We start from the raw sequence: 26977 nt of genomic DNA on the forward strand, positions 1-26977 counted from the left end.
GTGGTCCCAACACTGACCCCTGCAGAACTCTGCTGCCATCCTGAATGTCAGTACCTTGCTCCCAACACCACGGGCTCTTATCTTATTCAGCCATCTCTTAGGCAGCACCTTGTCAAAAGGCCTTTTGGAAATCCCTTTGTTTTACTTTGTCTAACCTGCTGGACACCCCTCCAGGGATATCTCTATTATCCCTACAGAATCAAACACTTTGGCCCATTGAGTCTGTACTAGCAAAAAATATACATACTATTATCTATATTGTCCCATTTTCCCTCTGGCTCTGCTGTACTCCCTGCTGGTGTCTCTCTTCGATGGAGTCTCACCATTTCTCTCGGTTTCCCTTTGAATCTCCCACACTGCATCCAGAAATGCCCTGATTTTATTAGAGTGGGAGCACATGGGTCTGCAGGGGGAGGTATTACACTTTGGTAGTGCAAATTAGGACTTATACAGTTAATGGTAGTGTTGTAGAACAGAGAGACCTGGGGGTTCAGGAACATAGTACTTGGAGATTTGAGTCACTTGTAGGTTGGGTGGTTTTTTGCACACTTGTCTTCATTGCTCAGACAGCTGAGTACAGAGGTTGGGGCATTATGTTGAGGGTATACAAGACATTGGTGAGGCCTCTTCTGGAGCACGGTGTGCAGTTCTGGCCACCCTATTACAGGAAGAATATTATTAAACTGGAGAGAATTCAGAAAAGACTTACAAGGATGATGCAGCCGGGAATGGAGGGTTTGAGATATTAAAATAAAAAAGACATGACCCACTCTCACGAGTATCCTCACGTACAGATGAGGAAGGACACCACTTCAACTGGGACAACACACCCATCCTAGGACAAGCCAAACAGAGACACGCACGAGAATTCCTCGAGGCGAGGCCGGAACTCTATCAACAAACACATCAACTTGGACACCATTTACCACCCTCTGAGAGAAAGAACAGGAAATTACAGCACCAACACAGGAAATGACATTACCAACACAGGAAATGACATTGCCAACCCAAGAAAGCCTAAACACATCAATAGAAAGTGAGTTATAACACGAGTCCTTTACTGGAAGCTCACTGATGATGTTACCGAGTGCAGTGACGAAACATCTGAAAACAAACCTTCCAGCTCAGTGAGCAAACTTACATCCAGAACCTCAACCTGAGCGTCAAATCTTCTCAAAACTTGCTGAAATAAAAATAGATTGGCAAGACTGAGACTCTTTTTCACTGGAGCGTAGAAGATTGAAAGGTGACCTTGTAGAGGTTTATAAAATCACGAGGGGTGTTGATAAGGTGAATGGCAAGGGTCTTTTCCCTTGGGTGGGGGAGTTCAAAACTAGGGGGCGAATGTTTAAGCTGAGAGGAGAAAGATTTAAAAAGGACATGAGGGGCACCTTTTATTTTAATGCAGAGGATGGTTCATGTGGGGAATAAACTGCCAGAGAAAGTGGTGAGTGCAGATATAGTTACAATGTTTGAAAGACATTTAGATAAATTCATGAACAGCAAAGGTTTGTAGGGATATGGGCCAAGTCCAGGCAGGTGGAACTAGTTTAGTTTGGGCACATGGTTGGCATGTACTGGTTGGACCAAGGGTCTGTTTCCATGCTGCATGGACTTATGGTAAGAGATTGTTCTCTCACCAGACCAGGGTTGGACCTTGCACATCTTTGCTTGTACTCCCCTATCCATGTGGACCTTCCCCATCCATCCAGCTTTCCCCGTGTCTCATCCCACTCATACAGAAAGTGTCAGGCCACGTTTCTAGTCTTGCAGGTGAGGTCATCGAGGGAAAGTTGCTGGAGAAGGTACTGAGGGATAAAATCTATATTTGGAAAAGAATAGGCTTATCAGTGATAGGCGACATGGTTTTGTGTGGGGGAGATTGTGCCTTACCAACTTCATAGAGTTCTTTTGAGGAAGTGACCAAGTTGATAGATGAAGGAAGGGCTGTAGATGTAATATACATGAACTTTAGTAAGGCGTTTGATAAGGTTCCCCATGTTAGACTGATGGAGAAAGTGAAGTCATATGGTGTGCAGGGTGTTCTATCTAGGTGGATAAAGAACTGGTTGAGCAACAGGAGACAGAGTAGTAGTTGAAGGGAGTTCCTCGAAATGGAGAAAGGTGACCAGTGGTGTTCCACAGGGGTCAGTATTGGGGTCACTGTTGTTTGTAATATTCATAAATGATCTGGAAGAGGGTATTGTTGGTCTGATCAGTAAGTTTGCAGATGACATGTAGATTGGTGAAGTAGCAGAAAGCATAAGGGACTGTCAGAGAATACAGGAGGATATAGATAGACTGGAGAGTTGGGCGGAAAAGTGGCAGATGGAGTTCAATCCGGGCAAATGTGAGGTGATACATTTTGGGAAGTCTAATTCTAGAGTGAACGATACTGTAAACGGAAGAGCCTTGGGAAAAGTTGATGAGCAGAAAGATCTGGGAGTTCAGGTCCATTGTACCCTGAAGTTGGCTGCACAGAGTGGTCAAGGAGGCATATGGTATACTTGCCTTCATCGGCCGGGTATTGAGTATAAGAGCTGGCAGATCATGTTAAAAACTGTACAAGACATTGGTTCGGCCGCATTTAGAATCCTGTGTACAGTTCTGGTCGCCATATTACCGAAAGGATGTGGACACGTTGGAGAGGGTGGGAGAAGGTTTACGAGGATGTTTCCTGGTATGGAAGGTGCGAGCTATGAAGAGACGATGAATAGGTTAGGTTTATTTTCACTAGAAAAAAGGAGATTGAGGGGGGACCTGATTGAGGTGTACAAAATCATGAAGGGTATAGACAGGGTGGATAGAGACAAGCTTTTTCCCAGGGTGAAGGATTCAATAAAGAGAGATCACACTTTCAAGGTGAGACGTGGAACGTTCAAGGTTGACATACGTGGCAAGTACTTCACACAGAGGGTGGTGGGTGCCTGGAACGCGTTGCCAGCAGAGGTGGTAGAGGCAGGCACCGTAGATTCATTCAAGGTACATCTGGACAGATGCATGAGTAGGTGGGGAGCAGAGGGATACAGATGCTTAGGAATTGGTCGATAGATTTAGACAGTGGATTTGTTTTGGCTCAGGCTTGGAGGGCCGAAGGGCCTGTTCCTGGGCTGTAAATATTCTTTGTTCTTTGACAATATGGCAACTTGCAATTCTTGTGTATTGGGGTTGACTCGGAGATAATCTTTGCCACACAATAGTTTACAACACGATAGTCCCACCAGGGGGTACATGAGCTCTTGATTTTCCCGCTGACTCTGACTTCAGAAGGAGCTTTGGAACAGTTGTCTGCTGAGTGCAGGAACGTGATTACTGCAGCCATCTTAGTGGGGTGTTTCAAAAAGCATTCACTAAAGATATGTACTAGCATTAGTTTTAATCCATTTGTGGCAATATGTATGAGGAAAGGCAAGTGTTCCAACAAGATCCTGGAGAATTCTACTACAATGCTTGCTTTAGCCCTTCAAACATGCAGTAACCATTTCTGTCAATTGGCTATTTCCATATCCATGTTGCTCCTGTCCCCTACTCCACAATCTCTAACTTTGAGTATGGGTCTGTTCGGTAGCAAATCAGTCCGCATGCATGACACCAACTGCACCGTCCTTAGCAACTGTCCCTGCCACCTCTTCGCAAAACTCCAGCACGATAGTTAATGCAATTTTCCCCGAATTAGCTCTTCTTAATTATGCAGAAATTCTCCATGTGGTCATCTATTTTCTGCCATGTCTTGTTTCTCAGGGTTTCTCACTCACTGAGGTCAAGCTGACTCGGGAGCTGTTGACTTCATGTTTACATACTTTCCTGAACCTGACATCTGCAAGTCTCCAGTACTCTGCCAACACTGCCGAATGTCAGGAAAGGCTGGACAATGGAGCTACGGCCTCCACAATATTCACTCTGACTTTCTCCAGTGTCCCTGGGGGCACCGTAGCCATACCCAGTGCTTTTATTGACTTTAAGACCAGGCAACTTATCCAAAACTTCCTCCTCAACAATTAAAACCCTTTCAAGAGTTTCAAAATGAACACCAAAACCCAATCATTGTCATTACTCGTGAACTCTCTGGTGTCTCAGCAGATTGGATGACTGAGTGAATCCCTTTCCACTCTCAGAGAGAGTGAATGGCTTTTCTCCCATGTGAACGTGCTGCTGCTTTAGTAAGTGGGACGGCTGAGTGAATCCCTTCCCACGGTCAGTGTAAGTGAATGGGCTCTCCCTGGTCTGAGCTCACTGGTGTATGCTGAATTGCACCCTCTTGAACCCTCTTCCACAGTGTGTGGTCTCTCGTCCGAATGAACATCGTTACGACAGGGGGCAAACCCTTCTGCTAATTTAAACCTCGCCTCGTAATCTGTTAAAATTATGAGTGACAGAGAACTACCAATTCCCCTATTTAAAGAAAAAAATTAACAAGTTAAAAAAAACATTAAATAGCTACTGTCTACACTGTAAACGCCCTTTATCTGATCAATTTATCTACCTCCCACTCTACAACAATATACTGATCCGATAAGCCCCCCCTCCCCGATTAAGTTTAACAAAAAATTATAATTTCAAAACCAGGGTTGATGTTCCTCTGTAGATTTTCCTGGGTCATCTTTTCTTTGGTCTTCTGCTGCACAGATTTCATATGATCAGGTACCTGCGATTCTGCGGGTGCTCTTTGCTGCTCTGGCTAATTGTTCAAAACACATGATTTTTATAACCCAAATCATTGGAGTGTCTCATTGGTTGAATGTCATCAAAACATTAAAATTCAAATATGATTGGATTTTCGTATCTTGGGGCATAACTTAAACTGATTGGCTGAATTTGTGGTGTACCATGGCAACTCAGCTCCAGCTATTTCTTTCACAGCCCAATGTTACATTTTTAAATTGTTCAGCACACTCTGTGCTTGCAGTCAGTCCTTGCCAGCTTTCACTCTCTCTTAAAGCCACAGTGCACACCTACACCTTCATAACAACATATTGATGAGACACCAGTTGCCCAGAACTTTTGTAGCACTTCTCGCATTCTGGGACATTGTGAACTCACTGGTGTGCCAGCAGGTCGAATGAAGCAGTGAATCCCTTCCCACACTTGGAGCAGGTGAACGGGCTGTCCCTACCACGCACTTGCTGGAATGACAGCAAATGGAACAACTGGGTAAATCCCTTCCCACACTCACAGCAGGCGAGCATCTGCTCTCTGGAGTGAACACGCTGGTGTGGGAGGCAGGTTAGATGATTGACGGAATCCCTTCCCTCCAGACAGCTGAATGACCAGTGTGGACCCGCCGGTGTGCCGGCAGGTAGGATGCCTGGGTGAAATCCTTCTCACACTCAGAGTCACTGAACAGCCTCTCCCTGATGCGTGACTGTGTTGATGAGTTTTGACATCTGATAGGGAACTGAAACCCTTCCCAACAAACCGCAAATTTCCGCAGTTTCTCTCTGTTGTGACCGCCTTTATGTTTTGACAGGCCAGATGAACTAGAGAAGCCACTGCCACATTAAACAGGGTTTCTTCCCATCCGAACGGTGCTTTCTGCTTCCATGTTCAAAATCCGATGGTATCCAGGCTATGATAATGGGGGTGACTGTCAGATCGTGAGGCGGTGTTTCATTTGAATTTCCTACTACAAATTCTTCTAATTCGCTGTGAAGTTGATATAAAGCATAAAGAGAAAGGAGTGAGAGAGATTATGGGAATACACACTCAATCCTTCAGGAAAGGGGACCTGCTGTTCTATCTGAACTTACACAGGGATGTTCTCAATGGAGAGTTTTTTAAAATACAGAGTTCAGTGATGAAGGTGCAGAAAGCGGCTTGCTGAAAGAAAACAGAGGGTTGTAGTGGATGGAACATGTTCACCTTGGTGTCCAGTTACTAGCGGCGTACCGCTGGTGTTGGGTCCACTGCTGTTCATCATTTTTATAAATGACCTGGATGAGGGCTTAGAAGGGTAGGTTAGTGAATTTGTGGACGACACTAAGGTCGGTGGAGTTGTGGATAGTGACGAAGGATGTAGTAGGTTGCAGAGAGTCATAGATAGGATGCAGAGCTGGGCTGAGAGGTGGCAAATGAAGTTTAATGTGGACAAGTGTGAAGTGATACAATTTGGACGGAGTAATCGGAATGCAAAGTACTGGGCTAATGGTAAGATTCTTGGGAGTGCAGATGAGCAGAGAGATCTCGGTGTCCATGCGCACAGATCACTGAAAGTTGCCACCCAGGTTGACAGGGTTGTGAAGAAGGCATACAGTGTTTTGGCCTTTATTAATAGAGGGATTGAGTTCCGGAGCCAGGAGGTTATGCTCCAGCTGTACAAAGCTCTGGTATGGCCACACTCGGAGTATTGTGTACAGTTCTGGTCACTGCATTATAAGAAGGATGTGGAAGCTTTGGAAAGGGTGCAGTGGAGATTTACCAGGATGTTGCCTGGTATGGAAGGAGTGTGTTACGAGGAAAGGCTGAGGGAACTGAGGCTGTTTTCATTAGAGAGAAGAAAGTTGAGAGGTGACTTAATAGAGACATACAAGATAATCAGAGGATTAGATAGGGTGGACAGGGAGAGCCTTTTTTCAAGTATGGGGATGGCAAACATGAGGGGACACAACTTTAAAGTGCGGGGAGATAGGTATAAGACAGATGTCAGAGGTAGTTTCTTTACTCCGAGAGTAGTAAGGGTATGGAATGCACTGCCTGCAACGGTAGTAGATTCGCCAAGTTTAAGTGCATTTAAGTCGTCATTGGACAAGCAAATGGACGTACATGGAATAGTGTAGGTGGGATGGGCTTCAGATTAGTATGACAGGGCGGCGTAGCATCGAGGGCCGAAGGGCCTGTACTGCGCTGTAATGTTCGGTGTTCTATGTTCGAAGTTCTAATTTAATATAACTACAACTGAACTGGAATGTTCACAGAAACCCTCAGCCTTTACCAACTAGAAGGACCGAGATAGCAGGTGGATGGCAACACCACCACCTTCAGGCCACGCACTGTCCAGACCTGTCTGACAGTGAAGGGTGGCACGGTGGTTAGCACTGCTGCCTCACAGCGCCAGGGACCCGGGTTGGATTCCGGCCTCGGGCTACTCTCGGTGTGGAGTTTGCACGTTCTCCCTGTGTCTGTGTGGGTTTGCTCCGGTTTGCTCCCACAATCCAAAGATGGGCGGTTTAGATGGCCATGCTAAATTGTCCACAGTGTTCAGGGATGTGTAGGCTAAGTGAATTAGCCGGGGGGAAATGTCGAGTTTATAGGGTAGGGGAATAGGTCTGGGTGGGTTACTCTTCAAAGGGCCAGTGTGGACTTGTTGGGCCGAAGGACCTGCAGGGATTCTATGATTCAGTACTGGATGAGCAGAAATTTCCTCCATTTAAATGTTGGGAAGACTGGTGTTATTGTCTTCAGTCCCCGCTACAAACCCACTCCCTCACCACCGATTCTAATCCCCTTCCTGGCAACCAAGGCTGAACACACTAAATGGGGGTCATCCTTGCAGGACCAATAACCACGCAATAACATTGTGGGGAAATGACTGAGATGAGGAAAAATGTCTTCACCCGGAGGGTAATGAACCTGTGAAATTCCCTTCCACAGAAAATGGTGGAGGCCAAGAAGCTGAAAACATTCAGGAAATAAAAGAGACGCTTGTAAAACAGAAAATTAAAGGCACCAAGGTCTGAGGAGAAAGCAGGAATATAGCATTGAGATGGAGGATCAGCCGTGATAAAATATTGAATGGTGGAGCAGTTCCAAACAATCAAATTGCCTACTCTTTCTCTTAATTTTGCAGTACGGTGGCTCAGTGGTCAGCACTGCTGCCTCACAGCGCCAGGGGGTCGGGTTGGATTCCAGCCTTGGGCGACTGTCTGTGTGGAGTTTGCACATTCTCCCCGTGTCTGTGTGGGTTTCCTCCGGGTGCTCCGGTTTCCTCCCACAGTCCAAAAGATGGGCAGGTCAGGGTGAATTGGCCGTGCTAAATTGCGCCACAGTGTTCAGGGATGTGTAGGTTAGGTGCTTTGGTCTGGGGAAAATGTAGAACAATAGGATAGGGGAATGGTGGGTTAGTCTTCGGAGGGTTAGTGTGGACTTGTGGGGCCAAAAAGCCTGTTTCCACACGATTGGGATTCTATGATTCCACAATGTTTTTCGAATTACTGCAGTTCTTTTACAGTACTGCCAGGACTAGAAAAATGTCTTAAGGTGTTGCACTGAAGTTTTGACATTGCATGGCATCGCTATCACTGAATTCCCTGCTGTCAATATTCTGGTGGCTACCATTGACTAGAAGATCAACTGGTGGGTTTGAGTTATGGGGCTATAAAATTATGAGGGGGCGTGGATAGAATGAATAGCCAAGGTCTTTCTCCCAGGATGGGGGAGCTCAAAACTAGTTTTAAGGTAAGAGGGAAGCTTTAAGGTGAGAGGAAAGTTTCAAGGTGAGGAGGGGGAATGATATAAAAGTGACCCTAAAACTGGCAACGTGTTCATGAAGAGGGTGATGCATGTATGGAATGAGCTGCCAGACGAAGTGATGGAGGCTTTTACAATTACAATATGTAAAAGGCATCTGGATGGGTATGTGAATAGGAAGGTTTTAGAGGGACTTGGCCAAATGGTGATTTTAATAGATTAATTTAGAATATCTGGTTACTGTGGGCTAGTTGGATCAAAGGGTCTGATTCTGGGCTGTACAATTCCATGACTCTATACCCTGGAGGTGTGGATTCACTGTCCCACCTGCTCGGAGATGCATAATAACATCTGTGAACAGGTTGTTAAAACATATATAAATACAATGCCAACAAGAGGAGGTCAGAGACTTGGAATATTGCAGCAAGCATGTTAGTTCCTGACTTCACAAAACTTATCCACCATCTCTAATGCACAAGTCAGGACTGCAATGGAATACTCCCCACTTGTCTGCATGAGTGCAGCTCCAATAATACTCAAGAAAATTGACAACATCCAGTACAAAGCAGCCAGCATGATTGGCGCTACATCCGCAAGCATTCACTCCCTTGATCACCAATATTCAGTAGCAACAGTGTGTACTATCTACAATATGCACTGCAGAAGTTTACCAAAGATTCTTGAAGACAGCATGTTTGAAACCGTTGACCATTCCAACCCAAGAGGTCAAAGGTCACAGATACATGAGAACACCACCACCTGCCTGTTCCCCTCCAAACCACTCACCATCCTGACTTTCAAATATGTTGCTGTTCCTTCATTATCACTGGGATGAAATCCTGGAATTCCCTCCATAATAGCATCATGGCTCTACCTACTACACACGGACTGCAGCAGTTCAAGAAGGCAGCTCAGCACCACAATGCCCACAACGCAGAAAAGAATAAAAAAAAATAGACAGCTCAAGTATACGGAGATTTCAAAAGTATTGAGCTTTCTTTAGAGTGCAGCCTGAACTCAGTGAACGAGCCTGTTTCCACAAGTCTCTTGGACAGCCAAGGACGATCTCCCCTGGTAACATGTGGAAAGTTGCCAAGAGGAAACATTTGGGAGCTCATCAGGTGTGCAAGAAAGAGCTCACTGGTGATGAGTATTTGTAAAGGATAATCCTGGGGAAAAATGTCTTTTAGCTGTATATGAGAAAGTTTGTGAGAAGGCTTGTAGCTCGGGTGCTCGTTGTTGTGGTTCTGTTCGCCGAGCTGGGAGTTTTTGTTGCAAACATTTCGTCCCCTTTCTAGGTGACATCCTCAGTGCTTGGGAGATTCCTGTGAAGCGCTTCTGTGCTGATTCCTCTGGCATTTATACTGGTTTGAATCTGTCGCTTCCGGTTGTCAGTTGCTGTCCGCTGCAGTGGCCGGTATATAGGGTCTAGGTCGATGTGTCTGTTGATAGAATTTGTGGATGAGTGCCATGCCTCTAGGAATTCCCTGGCTGTTCTCTGTTTGGCTTGCCCTATAATAGTGGTGTTGTCCCAATCGAATTCATGTTGTTTGTCATCTGAGTGTATGACTACTAAGGATAGCTGGTCGTGTCGATTCGTGGCTAGTTGGTGTTCATGGATGCGGGTTGTTAGCTGTCTTCCTGTTTGTCCTATGTCGTGTTTTGTGCAGTTCTTGCATGGGATTTTGTACACTACATTGGTTTTGATCATGCTGGGTATCGGGTCCTTTGTCCTGGTGAGTTGTTGTCTGAACGTGGCTGTTGGTTTGTGTGCTGTTATGAGTCCTAGTGGTTGCAGCAGTCTGGTGGCAATTCAGAAATGCTCCTGATGTATGGTAGTGTGGCCAGTCCTTTGGGTTGCGGCATGTCCTCATTTCGTTGTCTTTCCCTTAGGCATCTGTTGATAAAATTACACGGGTATCCGTTTTTGGGGAGCACCTTGTATAGGTGTTCTTCTTCCTCTTTTTGTAGTTCTGGTGTGCTGCAGTGTGTTGTGGACCTTTTGAATAATGTCCTGATGCAACTTCGTTTGTGTGTGTTGGGGTGGTTGCTTTCATAGTTCAGGACTTGGTCTGTGTGTGTGGCTTTTCTGTATACCTTCATGGTGAATTCATGAAGGTGTATGAGAAAATCCTTCCAGACTCTCAGATATGTAGAACCATACAACACCTCTGCGCTGTCCCTGACATCAGCTTTGCATTTTCTTCTGCAATAAACATTAAAATGCCAGGCCGTAATCAGCCACAGAGCCAATACAAGTAAATGGGATGAGTTCAGTTTGGTGTCTGTTGGTCGGCGTAGACATGGGATCTATTTCTATGCTGTATGACTCTTTTTTGACTGTAAGCTTATATTACACTGCCCTTTGGGTGTATGTTGAGTGACTGACCACCAACGTGTGGAAATTACTATGTTAAAAAATCACACAACACCGGTTTATAGTCCAACAGGTTTATTTGGAAACACTAACCTGTTGGACTATAATCTGGTGTTGTGTGATTTTTAACTTTGCACACCCCAATCCAACACTAGCATCTCCAAGTCATAAATTACTATGAACCTACAAACCACTCTGGGATGTTGTCAATCCTTTAGCAGAGGAGGTGGGGTTACGTGGAGCATGCGCAAAGTCCCCCAGGTCGGAGCATGCGCGGTTCCAGCCCGGGAAGGGGGTGTTCAGGGTTCGAGGCTGCGCGGCAGGATCGGAGAAATCGGGTGAGTGTCGAGCAACGGATCCGGCCGTTTGGGGCGCGGGAGACCGTCACCGACATCGGCTGTGGGGGTCTCAAGCTGCCAACGAAACGCTTGCGGTGCCGGGATTGTCACGGTTTGAACGGCGTCCGGCTTTTTCCGGGGGATTAGCATGGTCTTGTGTTTAAGAAAACTGCCGCCATCTTTGTAGGGGGCTATGGACCATTGCGGTGTTGGAGGAAAGGAGAGTGCCATATTTCTGCGGGGCCACTGGGCGGAGGAGCGCACGCGCGATTGCTGCAGTCTCAGGCTCTGGGACTCACGTGGTCTACATGGAGATCAATGCGTGTCCGCCCCCTGCTGTGTTCCAAAGGCTCAGAAACCCTCTGTGAGAAAAAAAACATTCCCGCTCATCACTGTCTCAGACAGCCGACCTCTTCAACAAGCATTGACCTCTAGTTTGAGAGTCACGTGAGGCAACATCCATGCAGTTCATAAAATCCCTACAGTGTGGAAACAGGCCCTTTGGCTCAACAAGTCCACACTGACCCTCCAAAGAGTATCCTACCCCTCTACATTTCCCCTGACTAAGGCATGTAACCTTCACAGCCCTGAGCAATGAATTGGCAACTGAGCATAGCCAATTCATCTAACCTGCACGTCTTTGGATGGTGGGAGTAAACCGGGAGCACCTGGAAGAAACCCATGCAAACGGGGTGGGAGAGAATGTGCAAACTACACACAGATAGACATCCAAGGCTGGAATTGAACTCAGGTCCTTGGTGCTGTGAGGTAGCAGTGTGAATCACTGAGCCCCAGTTACACCATCTCAGGATCTTGTAGATTTCAATCAAACTCCCTCTCTTTCTCTAAATTCCAGTGGATACAAGCTAAGACTATCCAATTTTTCCTAATCAGAAAACCCATCTATTCATGCTCTCATAGATGTTTTCTGAATCTCCTCCAAAGGATTTTTATCCTTAAATAAGAAGCCCAATGCTGTACACAGTATAATGATTTCCTCAATGCTCTGTATGAATGAAGTATAATCTTGTTTTTTTAAAAATAAAGTTTGCCTTGTAATAAACAGTAACATTCTTTTAATTATTATAATTACTTGCTGGACCTGCCAAGTGACATTTTGTAATCTTGCAATCTTTTATTCATCATTTGGCCAATTGATCTTCTGATATTTAAATAGTGGATATCCCCGCTCGTCCAGTTGTTGAGAGATGTGGGGGTGAGGTGTGACTTGGATGGTGTTCACATCCACCAGCAAGCCTGGTCTTTGAAGGTGGTGAGAGTTGAGGATTTGGGAGATATTGTCAAAATTCCTGCCTCTTTCATCTCTTCCTTTCTCGTTTTCTTTGTCACTTTCCACATAGCCCAAAGTCTCGAGGAGGCACACAGCAGGTGGCAGCTTCCCTTCCTTGATGAACATTACCAAACCGGACGGATTATTTTGGCAATCAGGAAGCTTTCATGTTAATCTTTTCCTAAGACCCTCGAATGACCAGATCCATTCAGCTGTACCTCACAACTTGCCTTTGATTTGTAGTTGGGAAACAAATGAAACCATGTCGAGGTTTAGGAAGAATCATTTGATCTGAAACGTTACCTCTGATGTCTCTCCACAGCTGCTGCCAGACTTACTGAGCTTTTCCAGCAATTACTATTTTTGCAATCCATGTCGGGTTCTGATGGAGACGGCGTATTTACTATAATCTCAGTATTGTGAAATTTTCAACATGGAAGGAGAAAGCACTGTTGACAGTTGCAAGAAATCGTTCACGTGTTCCTTGTGTGGGCAAGACTTCAACCAACCATCCGACCTATTAAAACATAAGTGTAGTGATGATGGGCGGAAACTATGGAAATGTGAGGACTGTAGGAAGGGATTCAAATCCCCATCCAAGCAGGAAAGCCATCGGCGCAGTCACAGTGGGGAAAGGCCATTCACTTGTTCCATTTGTGGGAAGGGATTCACTCAGTCATCCCATTTATTTGCACACCAGCCTACGCACACTGGGGAGGGACCGTTTACCTGCTCAAACTGTGGGAAGGGATTCACTCGGGTATCCAACCTACTGAGACACCAGTGCACTCATACTAGTGACAAGGCATATAAATGTCCAGACTGCGGGAAGTTATATAAAAATTCCGGGGAATTGATGCACCATCAATGTATTCATACTGACGAGAGACTGTTCAAGTGTCCTTATTGTGGGACTAGGTTCAGGCGATCATCCTACCTCACTGTCCACCAGCGAATTCACACAGGGGACAGGCCATTCAGCTGCTCTGAGTGTGGTAGAGGTTTCACTCAGCTAGCTCACCTGCTGACACACCAGCGCGCACATACCGGGGAGAGACCGTTTCCCTGCTCTGACTGTGGGAAGAAGTTCACTCAGCTTTCCAACCTACTGAGACACCAGCGGGTTCACACTGATGAGAGACCGTTTAAATGCCCAGATTGTAGCAAGTTCTTCAAAAGTTCCAGGGAATTGATCTCCCATCAACGTACTCACACTGATGAGAGACCGTTCGGATGCTCTCGCTGCGGGACTGCGTTCAGGCGATCATCTCAACTCACTGTGCACCAGCAAATTCACACCGGCGAGAGACCATTTACCTGCCCTGAGTGTGGGAAAGGATTCAGTGACTCGTCCAACCTGCAGATACACCAGCGGGTTCACACTGGGGAGAGACCTTTTAAATGTCCAGACTGCGCAAAGTGCTTTAAAAGTTCCGGAGAGCTGATGTCCCATAAACATGTTCACACAGACGAAAGGCCATTCAAGTGCTCTCACTGTGGGGCTGGGTTCAAGCACTCATCTCAACTCACTGTTCACCAGCAAGTTCACACCGGGGAGAGACCGTTCACCTGCTCCGTGTGTGGGAAGGGGTTCAGTGATTCATCCAACTTGCTAATACACCAGCGAGTTCACACCGGCGAAAGACCTTTTCAGTGCCCAGAGTGTGGGAAGTGCTATAAGAGTTCGGGGGAACTGAAATCCCATCAACGTGCTCACACGGACGAGAGACCGTTCAGCTGCCCTCGCTGCGGGATGAAGTTCAAACGGTCATCGCACCTCACCGTCCACCAGCGGGTTCACACTGGGGAAAAGCCGTTCTCCTGCTTCAAGTGTGGGAAGGGATTCACTCAATTATCGCATCTCCTGAGACACCAGCAAATTCACAAGTAACTACACGGACTGGGCTTTGCTGTTTAGTCACATCCAGAACTGAAGCATATTCGTGGTCGTCTACTCCTGTTGGTTTTATTGAACCCCAGTTATACATGTCAAAATTCCGAATATAAGTCAAATAAAATGGCTCAGTATTAAACACAAAGTGTTGAGTCTTAATCTTTCTGACAAGTATGTGGGTCTCTCTTTGCCACTGAAATTGACATAGTCTGATAAACAGCCAGTACTGCTGCTCCCATTCCACTTACCATTGGGGCCAAGTTGCCTCGAGTGTTCCACTTGCCTGAGCTTTGAACTTTCTCTGAGCATCTTTCTCTGCTATCCCTTGTCATGTGCTCTCAGAACTGATCTTGCCCTTGTGACCCTATTCCCACACAGCCTCTGACCCTGACTCAGGTACAGGTTAGATGAGATCCCCGACAGTGTGGAAACAGGCTCTGTGGCCCAACCAGTCCACACTGACCCTCCGAAAAGTAACTCACCCAGACCCATTTCCCTCTGACTAATGCGCCTAACACTATGGGCAATTTTAGCTCGGCCAATTCACTTGACCTGTACATCTTTGGACTGTGGGAGGAAACCGGAGCACCTGGAGGGAACCCACGCAGACACGGGGAGAATGTGCAAACTCCACACAGACAGTCGCCCAAGGCTGGAATCGAACCTGGGACCCTGGTGAGGCAGCAGTGCTAACGACTAAGCCACCATGATCTGCAGTTAAAAGTGACCATGGCTGATCATCCAACTCCGTACCCTTTGATCCCTTTGTAGTTAAATAACCAAGGTGAGAATTTGGATATGATTAAAATTTAAGGCTACTGCTAACTTCAGTTTGCGGATTTATCTCAAATCCGCACTTCCTCTGATTTGGTGGGAGAAATCACATTCGGCTGTGCATATGAGCACTTCTGACTATATACAAAAAAGAAAAAGCAGACACAACAGCTTCAGGTATTAGGATGTGGACAGAGTCATTCTGTCCCTCTTCTGTGGCTATGTTTGTGCTCAGGCGTCATTGGATGAGCATGAGGTGTCCATCAGTGCTCTCAATGTCGTTATAGAGAGGTGTGCACCAGAGTGGGTACAGTGGTTTATTTCCCCATCCAACTCCATTTTTAATTTAGCCCCTTCCTGTTCTCCCTATCCCCACTCTCTTTTCATTCCCTGTCATAGGCTTTCACGGGTTTTGAGAAGATTTGTAGCTCGGGTTAAGGTTCTGGATGTAGGTTTGCTCGCCTGTGCTGGGAAGGTTCATTTCCTGACATTTTGTCACCCTACTAGGTAACATCTTCAGTGGGCCTCCGGGGAATGGTTGGGTTGGTGATGTCATTTCCCAAAGAAACCCAAACATATAAATAGAAAGTAGGACGCATGTTTCGCCCAGAGGAACCTACCAGCCCAGCAACCAAACCTACATCTGTAATAGGCTTTGCATGTAAACTTCTACTTGACTGCAGAGATGATTATTGGTGGTGGTTAATAGGTAAAAATAGTGATTTGTTGGTGGGGAAGTCGATCGGTTGTGTGGGATAACACTTCTGGATGTGGGAAAAGAAAGCAGATGCAACCTCCTAATTGGCTGCAAGGGTGATAGTTAACGGTTAATATCAAAAAGAAAAGTAATGGTGATTTGGTGATGGAAAGGAAGACATATAGTTGTGTGTATTTCTGGACTGAAAAAAATAACATTTCTGGATTTAAAAAAAGCATTATGGACAAGTTGGCAGAACTGTCCATCCCAGGTTGAGACTAGCTCATCTACGCTACAAGTGGTGGCTCTATTTTGGTGTTAACTAAACAGCATGTTCCTTTCCATTGGGCTTCCTAAATTATTACATTTTGGAGTTAGTGGTATGCAAGGTTCAAGCCTGAGCCAATCCAAATCTACTGTCTAAACCTGTCGCCCAATTCCTAAGCATCTGTATCCCTCTGCTCCCCACCTACCCATGCATCTGTCCAGACGCATCTTAAGTGAATCTACCGTGCCTGCCTCTCCCACCTCTGCTGGCAACGCGTTCCAGACGCCCACCACCCTCTGTGTGAAGTACTTGCCGCGTGTGACCCCCTTGAACGTTCCACCTCTCGCCTTGAAAGTGTGAGCTCTCGTTATTGAATCCTTCACCCTGGGGAAAAAGCTTGTCTACCCACCCTGTCTATACCCTTCATGATTTTGTAAACCTCAATCAGGTCCCCCCTCAATCTCCTTTTTTTCTAATTAACTTGTGGGCATTTCTGTAACTGTAGTGAATGTTAAAAACAAAACAGCAGAGAATTTTATGAATGTATAGTGATGTGCATTTGACTGTATTAGAAGATTTTATGATTTTATTTTGCTTCGGGTAGCACCTAAAGCTTGGAGAAAACCTCTTTGTATTGGACAGTTTTCGCAGAAGTCTTGGCTGAAACTGGATGCAAAAAGCTGTCCCCAAAGAAGGAAATGTTCCAGAACTGTTAAGAAATAGTTACATCAAAATAAGAATTTGGTTTCAATGCTCCAAACCATAAATGTTTTGTTAAAACCCTGAACGGGATATTTGAAACTGAGGAAGTCTAAGCTCAGTGATATGCAGGTTCCCCAAAAGAGTCTGTCAGATCCTGAAGATGGAGAATTAAGGCCACTGTTACATTAAGCCCAATGGGTATGATGGAGAAGGGAATTCTCCCTGGTATGAATGCTGTTGGGATTATATATTATATATATAAAAAACTATTGCGACAGGGCAGTGAATCCTTCTATTAATTAAATCAAACACACAGAAAAGCTCACCTCATCTCGTAATCAGTTAAAGTAGTGATAGAGAACTCCCAGATTCCACTATTTAAGGAAAACCAACTCTGACTAGATTGGGTTGGGATATCTGGTTAGCATGGACGAGTTGGACCGAAGGGTCTGTTTCCGTGCAGTACATCTCCATGACTCTATGAACTTGAAACAACTGTTCACCACTCTGAGACCCCACCCCCCACCCCCTTTCTCTTAATTGCTTATTACCTGCCTCCAACTCTATAACAATATGTTGTTCCAGTAAGACACTTCTTAACATTACACCAATTTAATTTCAAAACCACATAGCGACTGTCATTTTCAATGTTTCTTCTTCTGGTTGATGATCTCCCTGGGTCATCGTCTTTCTTTTTACTGCGAGTATGTTTCGTATGAAAAGGTACCTTTGATAGAGAATGTTTCCTAATTTCTAGAGTCTCTCTCTCTCTCACTAAGAACCTTCTCTCCCTTTCTCTCTCTCTCTCTTTCTTTGTCTTCTAACTCCATTTGCCTCTATAGCAATTTAAGTTTCTCTAACTCTCCTGCGCTTCTCTGTTTCTCTGATACACCTAAGTGCTTGACCAACGCCATTACAATTTCAGCTTTCCTTTTGACCCTGGTTAAGCCTAATTCTAACCTATTTGCTCATTCTAAGAGTATGTCCTTCCTGTCTTCCTAAACTTACTCGGCAAATTTGAGGAGCACCTTCAAACCCCAGAACCTCTTTAGCAATGTTAAGAGCCATTTCCCTCACTTTTAATTTAACCAGCCACAAGTAACTAAGATGAAACAAATTGTCTCACCTACATTTTATTTAAAGATCTAGGAGACGAGGCGGCAAGTGTTTAAATCTGCTGGGATCTTTTGTAATCCAAATCTGTTCAAATCTCAGACTGGATCTATTTAAACCTATCCAAATGGGACAGTGGTTAGTACTGCTGCCTCACAGCGCCAGAGACCCGGGTTCAATCCCTGCCTCAGGCAACTGTCTGTGTGGGTTTCCTCCGGGTGCTCCAGTTTCCTCCCACGATCCAAAAATGTGCAGGTTAGGTGAACTAGGCATGCTAAATTGCCCATAGTGTTAGGTGCATTAGTCAGAGAGAAGTGGGTCTGGGTGGGTTACTCTTCGGAGGGTCAGTGTGGATTTGTTGGGCTGAAGGGCCTGTTTCCATACTGTAAGTAATCTTATGGGTGACACAGTGGTTAGCACTGCTGCCTCACAGCGCCCGGGGACCCGGGTTCAATTCCCGCCTCTGGCAATTGTCCGTTGTGGAGTTTGCACATTCTCCCAGTGTCTGCGTGGGTTTCCTCCGGGTGATCTCGTTTCCTCCCACAGTCCAAAGATGTCCAGGTTAGGTGAATGGCCATGCTAAATTGCCCATAGGGTTAGGTGAAGGGGTAAATGTAGGGAAATGGGTCTGGGTGGGTTGTTCTTCGGAGGGTCGGTGTGGACTTGTTGGGCCGAAGGGCCTGTTTCCACACTATAAGTAATCTAATCTCAGACCTGAGCCCGAAACTATTAAGTGATTCATAATCCCTCAGTTATATTACATTTTGCCGTGTACTTTAATTCCTCATTTCTGATAGCACAAGGGGAGTCTTTGTCCTATTTTATGTATCATATGAGAGTTGTGCCAATGATATCATCAAGATTTGACTTTCGTACTTAATTCTCATTGTCTTTGTGTTACAGTTGCAAATACTTGAGTCAACCCTTTCAAGTGGTTGAAAGTCGGGTCATTCGACATCCCAACCTTCAGGGAGTCACAACAGAGAGACAAATCCCCATTCTTTGAATTCGATAATGGCCTTGGGAATGTGACAGGAGTGAAAGTGCAGCTGATATTCCCATAAACTAGGCCACACCCTGATCTCACAATGTGGCTAGTTAGCCTTCTCAAGTTGCTTTCACATGAAGAGGGGGTGGGGGCAGGGCTGACTGGAACTATCCCTTTGCAATGCACTATTCTATTCTACAGGACTCGAAACCAATCATGGAGGTGCTCAACACAAACTGCCAAGCATAAGACTACCTGTTCATATTACTGCTCTGAAAAGAGAAAGAGGGAGTGTTGTAAATGTGTCAACTGTATGCAGTATCTTATTGAGAGGGAATTCATTCTAAACAAGGACAAGTTTGTCCCCCTGGGGAGAGCTTTGCAAAATCCACGTGAAAAGAAAATGTGGATAAGGATGTGGGTTGGGCGCAAAACTGAGTGCAGGGTAAAAGTAGTTTACAGACATCGAAGGAGGTTGGTGGGAACCATTCACGTGGGTTAGTACACACAATTCAAATTTTAATGCTGAAGCCGGGGTAGATGGGAGTGGGGGGGGGGAAGGATTTTGGTGATAATTCAGTAAGATTTGAAGTAATGATTGATAAGGACAAAGACCCAAAAACAAAGGATCTGAAAAGGGCAATTCTAATATGATAGGACAGGATCAGACAAAGGGGATTGGGAAAAGTCACTTGCAGGAAAATCCGTACCAGAGCAGTTGGAGAGTCAGACTGCATGGTAAAGGTGAAGCATGGAAATGGAGAACCCTGGATGTCAAGAGATGTATAAAGTTAAAAATCGTACAACAGCAGGTTATAGTGCAACAGGTTTATTTGGAAGGACTAGCTTTCAAAGCGCTGCTCTTTCATCAGGTTCCTCCCCTCCCCCCCAACTTACCCCAGTTCCAACCTTCCAGCTCAGCACAGCCCTCATGACCTGTCCCATCTGTCCATCTCCCTTCCCTCCGACCCATCACCTCCATCCACCTATTGCAGTCTCAGCTACCTTCCCCCCACCCCCCAATTTATCTTTCCACCCCCAATCTCCCAGCCTCATTCCTGATGAAGGGCTTTTGCCTGAAATGTCAATTTTCCTGCTCCTTGGATGCTGCCTGATCTCCTGTGCTTTTCCAGCACCACGCTCTTGACTTCCCATTAAACCTGTTGGACTATAACCTGGTGTTGTGAGATTTATAACTTTGTACAACCCCGCTCCAACACTGGCATCTCCAAACTAAGGGCTGTATAGGTTTGGATAAGCCAGAGAAAGTTAAGCTTTAAGGCAGACATCGAGAACTCAGAACAGTGGATGCCCTAGAGGCTTTTAGAAAAAGTGTAAGGGGTTATGTGAACCAGGGCAGCAAAGAGGGCACATGATTTTCAAAAAAAAACTAGGCCACATTAAGGAAAATGCAAAGCTTTTTCCTGTTTAATATTATATTAAGGGCAAGAGAATGATCAGGGAAAGCGAATGCATTAGGGACCAGATTGACAACGTGTGGAGCCAGAGCTGAGATTTTAAATGACTCCCTTGTATCTTATGACAGAAAAGGACGATTTAAGTATGGAATTCAGAGAAGGGGAGTGGGACTGTGATATGGTTAAACCAAATAACATTGAGAGGGAAGAGCTTTTAGCAACTTTAGCAGGATTGACAGTTGATAAATCCCCAGGCCCAGATGAGACGGATCTCAGGCTGGCGTAGGAGGCAAGAGAGGAGATTGCAGGGGCCCTGATATTAATTTTGGTAACAGGTGGTGTGCCAGAGGACTGGGCGACAGTTATTGTGGTAGCACTGTTCAAGGTCAGGATAACCCACAAGATTACAATTGGATAAAAGCAAAAGCCTCCACTGCAGGCTCTGGAGAACTGAAACAAAACAGAAAATACTGGAGAGAAAAGGCTAATGTTTGAAGTTTGGTATAACTTCTTCAGAAACTATTGGAAAAGGTTTTGAGGGAGAGAATTAAACAAGGGAGTGCACACTGAATGCATGTCCTCGGAATCACAGGGACCTTGATGCATAGATCCTTGAGGTCAGATGAATAAGGTGGTTAAGAAGGCATATGAGAAATACTGTGTGCAATACAAATGATCACGCTAGAGGAAAGATGTGATTGCACTCGAGAGGGTAAGAAATGCTTTACCAAGAGGTTGCCTAGGCTGAAGCGATTCAGCTATGAAGACAGACTAGATAGGGAGGTTGTTTTCCTGAGAGCAAATAAGGCTGACGGTTTACCTGATTGAAGAGTACAAAGTTCTGAGAGTCATAGGATAGACAGGCGGAAAACTGCCCCTTACCAGGAAGGTCAACAGTTCTAAGGCCAGCAGCAGAAAGTTCACAGAGGATCTGACGAAAGATGTATTTTCAGTCAGAGAGAATGGTGGGAATTCATGGTTTAAAAGAATGAAAGAGGCAGAAACCCTCGCATTGAAAAAGTGTTTAGATAGAGTCATAGAGATGTACAGCGTGGAAACAGAGTGTATAAGTCCTGCTAAGATTTGCTTTCCCAAAATGCAGCACCTCACATTTATCTGCTTCTCCCTGGTGTGAACTTGCTTGTGTACGCTGAGATTGAACTGACGTCTTTCCACAGGATCTGCAAGGGAGTGGTTGCCCCTCAGTGTGGACCTACTGGGTTCTGTGCGATTGAATCTATTTCCACAGAACGTGCAGCTGAAGTGCCTGTCCCCAGTATGAACTCCCTGGGGTGATGCGAAACAGCTCGATCGAGTGAAATCTTTCCCCCACACTGTGCAAGCGAATGGCCTCTCCTCAGTGTGAAGCTGCTGGTGTAACATGAGCTGACCAGAGTCAGAGAATCCCTTCCCACACATGCAGCAGGTGAGTGGCCTCTCCCCAATATGAATTCATTGGTGTTGCAGTGCATTGGATAACCGGGTGAATCCCTTTCCACACACCGAGCAGCTAAATGGCCTCTCCCCAGTGTGGACTCGCTGTGTAAAAGTCTGAAACCCTTCCCACAGGAAGCACAGCTGAAAGGCCTCTCTCCAGTATAAATCGCCTGATTAAGTAAATCCCTTCCCACACATAGAGCAAGTGAATGGACTGTCCCCTGTATGACTACATTGATGAGTCTCCAGATGGGTAATTGAAATCTTTATCAGTCTTCATGTTTCCATGGTTTCTCCATGGTGCTGTTGTCCTTCTGTGAGTCCAGGCTGGATGATCAGTTAACGTCAAAACTGCACACACAGCCATGGACATTATCTCTTGCTGCTGTAACTTTTTCAGTCTGCATAACTAGCATGGAAAATAAAGAACATGAAAGCATATGGGAAGGGTTAAAGCATGAAGACCACTGGCAACCTGTACTCTGTGGAAGGCAGCATGGGATAAGAATAGTGAAATGTTCTTACACCAATTAGCAGCGTAAGGTCAAGGCTGAAAGGTCACTATGGCGAGATGAGATAACACGAGTAATACAGCAAGTTTCTCTGTTCAGTGTTATTATGACAGGTTTGGGACTGTAAATATTTGGGACATGACATTAAAATATCTAATTAATATTAGTAGAGTCAGGAGATTATTGTAACAGACGGAATAGCTAAATATCTATCATGATAGGCTTGTCTGCAATTGAAGATCACTGTAGCACAGTTAGCAATAAATATCTAACCGTGCCATTAGAATAACATTAAGTAGAATGTACAACTAAAGAGATAATGGAAACTAATATCACGGGCTTATTGTGTAGCTAGAGTGAGGTACTTTGATTATTATAGTTGGACATGCTGATAACTAACAGAAACATGATTAAAAAAATATAAAAATCCACGGACCCTGAGCTTTGTGGGCATTAGAGAATCTGCTTTCTCAGTGTCACAGTTTTTTGATTAGATTAGATTACTTAGTGTGGAAACAGGCCCTTCGGCCCAACAAGTCCACACCGACCCGCCGAAGCGCAACCCACCCATACCCCTAACCTAACACTACGGGCAATTTAGCATGGCCAATTCACCTGACCCGCACATCTTTGGACTGTGGGAGGAAACCGGAGCACCCGGAGGAAACCCATGCAGACACGGGGAGAACGTGCAAACTCCACACAGGAAGTCGCCTGAGTCGGGAATTGAACCCGGGTCTCAGGGGCTGTGAGGCAGCAGTGCTAACCACTGTGCCACCGTGCCGCCCACGATGCCACCATGCCGCCCACGGTGTTTGCGAATTTGTTTGCGAATAAAAGACCTACTTCTTAAAGAACTCTCTGCGTCTCCTGGTGATTCTCTGTATTTTCTCCACAACACGAGCTGAAACTCTTTCCACAATCATTGTACTGGAACACTGTCACTGATTGTCTTTATCTTAGTGCTGTTCCAGTTACACTGATGTTTGAAATCTTTTCACAGAAACAGAATAGACAAGCAATTCTCTTCCTGCATTCAAACATTGATGATTTTCAGGTCCTGATGAAATCAAAAGTTTCACTTAGGACTTGACAAGAAGTTTGAATTGAACTTCCCATCTGAAAATCCTCCCCTACTAATATCCTGAAAAAGGGGTTTTTGGATTTACATAACTTTTTAGTGGAAGCACAATAGAAATTCTGAACAGATGAACAGGGTGGGGCTGTTTTCTCTGGAGTGTCAGAGGCTGAGGGGTGCCCTTATAGAGGCTTACAAAATTGAGGGGCATGGATAGGGTAAATAGGCAAAGTCTTTTCCCTGGGGTTGGGGAGTCCAGAACTAGAGGGAGACCTAAGGGGCAACTTTTTCATGCAGAGAGTGGTACGTGTATGGAATGAGCTGCCAGAGGAAGAGGTGGAGGCTGGAACAATTGCAACATTTAAGAGCCATTTGGATGGGTATATGAATAGGAAGGGTTTGGAGGGATATGGGCCGGGTGCTGGCAGGTGGGACTAGATTGGGTTGGGATATCTGTTCGACATGGACGGGTTGGACCGAAGGGTCTGTTTCCATGCTGTACATCTGACTTTATATGGGCATGTGTTTCAATGAAAGATCTTTTTAAACTGAAACAAAACTGACTATCAAGTCAGATTTTCAGTCGGAGAGGTTGGAAGCATAGAAAATGGAGCTTTGGCCCATTGAATCTGAGCTGTCCAAAAACAATTACCTAACTGTTCTAATCTCATTTTCTAGCACTGACTGACGCATCCAGTAATAACATCTGGTGGCATCAAAACACATCAGCAACAACATTGCCAAGCAGATTTAATTTCAGGGACAGGCCAAATAGGATGCAAAATTCTACATCTTAAAGAAAACAATTCTCAAGATATAGAATTGCTTCCAACTTAAATGCTGTGTCAGAAGCTGTACTTTTAGAGTGACCACACAGAGTCATAGAGATGTACAGCATGGAAACAGACCCCTCTGTCCAACCCGTCCAGATATCCCAACCCAATCTAGTCCCACCTGCCAGCATCCAGCCCATATCCCTCCAAACCCTTCTTATTCATATACCCATCCAAATGCCTCTTTAATGTTGCAATTGTACCAGCCTCCACCACATCCTCTGGCAGCTCATTCCATAGACGTACCACCCTCTGTGTGAAAAAGTTGCCCCTTAGGTCTCTTTTATATCTTTCCCCTCTCACCCTAAACCGATGCTCTCTAGTTCTGGACTCTCTGACCCCAGGGAAAAGACTTTGTCTATTTATCCTATCCATGCCTGTCATAATTTTATAAACCTCTATAAGGTCACCCCTCAGCCTCTGACGCTCCATGGAAAATAGCCCCAGCCTGTTCAAATCCTCCAACCCTGGCAACATCCTCGTAAATCTTTTCTGAACCCTTTCAAGTTTCACAACATCTTTCCGATAGGAAGGAGATCAGAATCACACACAATATTCCAACAGTGGCCTAACCAATGTCCTGTACAGCCGCAACATGACCTCCCAACTCCTGTACTCAATACTCTGACCAATAAAGGAAAGCATACCAAACGCCTTCTTCACTATCCTATCTACCTGCGACTCCACTTTCAAGGAGCTATGAACCTGCACTCCAAGGTCTTTGTTCAGCAACACTCCCTAGGACCTTACCATTAAGTGTGTAAGTCCTGCTAAGATTTGCTTTCCCAAAATGCAGCACCTCTCATTTATCTGAATTAAACTCGTCTGCCACTTCTCAGCCCATTGGCCCATTTGGTCCAGATCCTGTTGTAATCTGAGGTAACCCTCTTTGCTGTCCACTACACCTCCAATTTTGGTGTCATCTGCAAACTTACTAAATGTACTTCTTATGCTTGCATCCAAATCATTTATGTAAATGACAAAAAGTAGAGGGCCCGAGACTGATCCTTGTGGCACTCCACTGGTCAGAGACTTCCGGTCTGAAAAACAACCCTCCACCACCACCACCACCACCACCCTCTGTCTTCTACCTTTGAGCCAGTTCTGTCCCAAATGGTTAGTTGTCCCTGTATTCCGTGAGATCTAAACTTGCTAATCAGTCTCCCATGGGAAACTTGTTGAACGCCTTACTGAAGTCCATATAGATCACATCTACTGCTCTGCCCTCATCAATCTCCTTTGTTACTTCTTCAAAAAACTCAATCAAGTTTGTGAGACATGATCTCCCACGCACAAAGCCATGTTGACTATCCCGAATCAGTCCTTGCCTTTCCAAATACATGTACATCCTATCCCTCAGGATTCCTTCCAACAACTTGCCCACCACCGAGGTCAGGCTCACCGGTCTATAGTTCCCTGTCTTGTCCTCACCACCCTTCTTAAACAGTGGCACCATGTTTTCCAACCTCCAGTCTTCCAGCACCTCACCTGTGACTATTGATGATACAAATATCTCAGCAAGAGGCCCGGCAATCACTTCTCCAGCTTCCCACAGAGTTCTCGGGTACACCTGATCAGGTCCTGGGGATTTATCCACCTTTAACCGTTTCAAGACATCCAGCACTTCCTCTTCTGTAATATGGACATTTTGCAAGATGATTTAGTTTAGGAAACAGTTAAAAATCAACAACACCAGGTTATAGTCCAACTGGTTTATTTGGAAGTACTAGCTTTCAGAACGCTGCTCCTTTGTCAGGTGGTGACTAGGGCAGGATCATAAGAGACAGAATTTACAGCAAAAGATTATAGTATCATGCAACTGACATAACTTCTTTCAAGTCACATTCCCAAGATAATTTAAGGTTTTATAAAAAAAAGTGACATTTCAGCTCAGACAATGCATTAAAGGTGAGTCACTTTTCCAAAATAAGAGCTTAGTTATCTCAGGAATATGACTTGAAAGAAGCTCTAAGATTTACATATTAACGAATCGACAACTGCAACCCATTCTAAAAGATGAGAGGCTCAACAGCAGTCTAGGTTTGTTGATTATGTCATTTTAATTGCATGACACTATGATCTTGCACTCTCAGTTCTGTGTCTTATGATCCTGCCCCACTAACTACCTGACGAAGGAGCAGCACTCCTAAAGCCAGTACTTCCAAATAAACCTGCTGGACATTCCCCATGACTGCGTCCACCCGCTCCAGCTCACGATCAGTGATTGACAGCAGCTTGGCACCAATAGGAAGAGTGAGCACCGCAGGAGGACTAGGAGTCCTCCAACCAATCAGCTTGAAGGCTAGCGACAGGACGCAGCTCCCACTGCGCATGTGTCCTGCCGCGCGCCGCCCTTCGGCGGCCGTTGATGAGGCCTGAAACTCCGAGCGAAGCCCGTGCAGTAGCAGCAACAGCAGTTGACGTCGCCGTCTCTGAAAGTCGCACTGCCAGATTTCGAGGTTATATAAAAAAAAATTCGTTCATATATTCACGGAGCCTCAAGGACCCACCCACCTTGCCTTACCTTTCTCGTTTCCCCAGGCGGGGGTTTCCCCACGGTCACAAAATTTCCGGCGGCGGCGCTCTCACTACTGCGCATGCGCTGGGTCGCCGGCGCCAACGCCATGATGCAGCGTGCCAGCCAAAGACGAAGCACCGCCCTCTCATTCACTCCCATTGGTTGGAGGACCATCCGACGAGGCCCTGTCCTCCAGGTCCGCCCCCCTCATTCATTCCCATTGGTTGGAGGACCAGCCTCACGCGCTCGGTCTGCCAGGCCCGCCCCCATATTCACACCCATTGGTTGGAGGATCCCTGTCTCTTTATTGGCTACTTAGAACAGTCCATCTTCCGT

The 26977-nt window shown here is 45.6% G+C and overlaps 2 protein-coding genes across 7 annotated transcripts in view; one reads left to right on the plus strand and one right to left on the minus strand.

Annotated features, from left to right (window-relative positions):
• Window positions 1–26718, minus strand: part of LOC132828694 (zinc finger protein 239-like) — a 54144-nt gene extending 27426 nt beyond the window's left edge. For 3 of the 6 annotated variants that reach the window (XM_060845776.1, XM_060845775.1, XM_060845773.1), the window contains exons 1-3: window positions 26648–26718; window positions 25612–25755; window positions 11418–11480 (exon numbers count right to left, since the gene is read on the minus strand). The gene's annotated coding sequence lies outside the window, so the exon portion shown is untranslated. The remainder of the gene's footprint in view (window positions 1–11417; window positions 11481–25611; window positions 25756–26647) is intronic. The other 3 variants (XM_060845777.1, XM_060845774.1, XM_060845778.1) reach the window with 2 other exon arrangements.
• Window positions 11071–26977, plus strand: part of LOC132828624 (zinc finger protein 721-like) — a 47826-nt gene continuing 31919 nt past the window's right edge. The window contains exons 1-2 of the mRNA XM_060845674.1: window positions 11071–11118; window positions 12480–14296. Coding sequence (XP_060701657.1) covers window positions 12843–14296 — 1454 coding nt within the window. The 5' untranslated portion in view covers window positions 11071–11118; window positions 12480–12842. The remainder of the gene's footprint in view (window positions 11119–12479; window positions 14297–26977) is intronic.

This window comes from Hemiscyllium ocellatum, chromosome 27 (assembly GCF_020745735.1).
Source record: "Hemiscyllium ocellatum isolate sHemOce1 chromosome 27, sHemOce1.pat.X.cur, whole genome shotgun sequence".
NCBI classification, from domain to species: Eukaryota; Metazoa; Chordata; class Chondrichthyes; order Orectolobiformes; family Hemiscylliidae; genus Hemiscyllium; species Hemiscyllium ocellatum.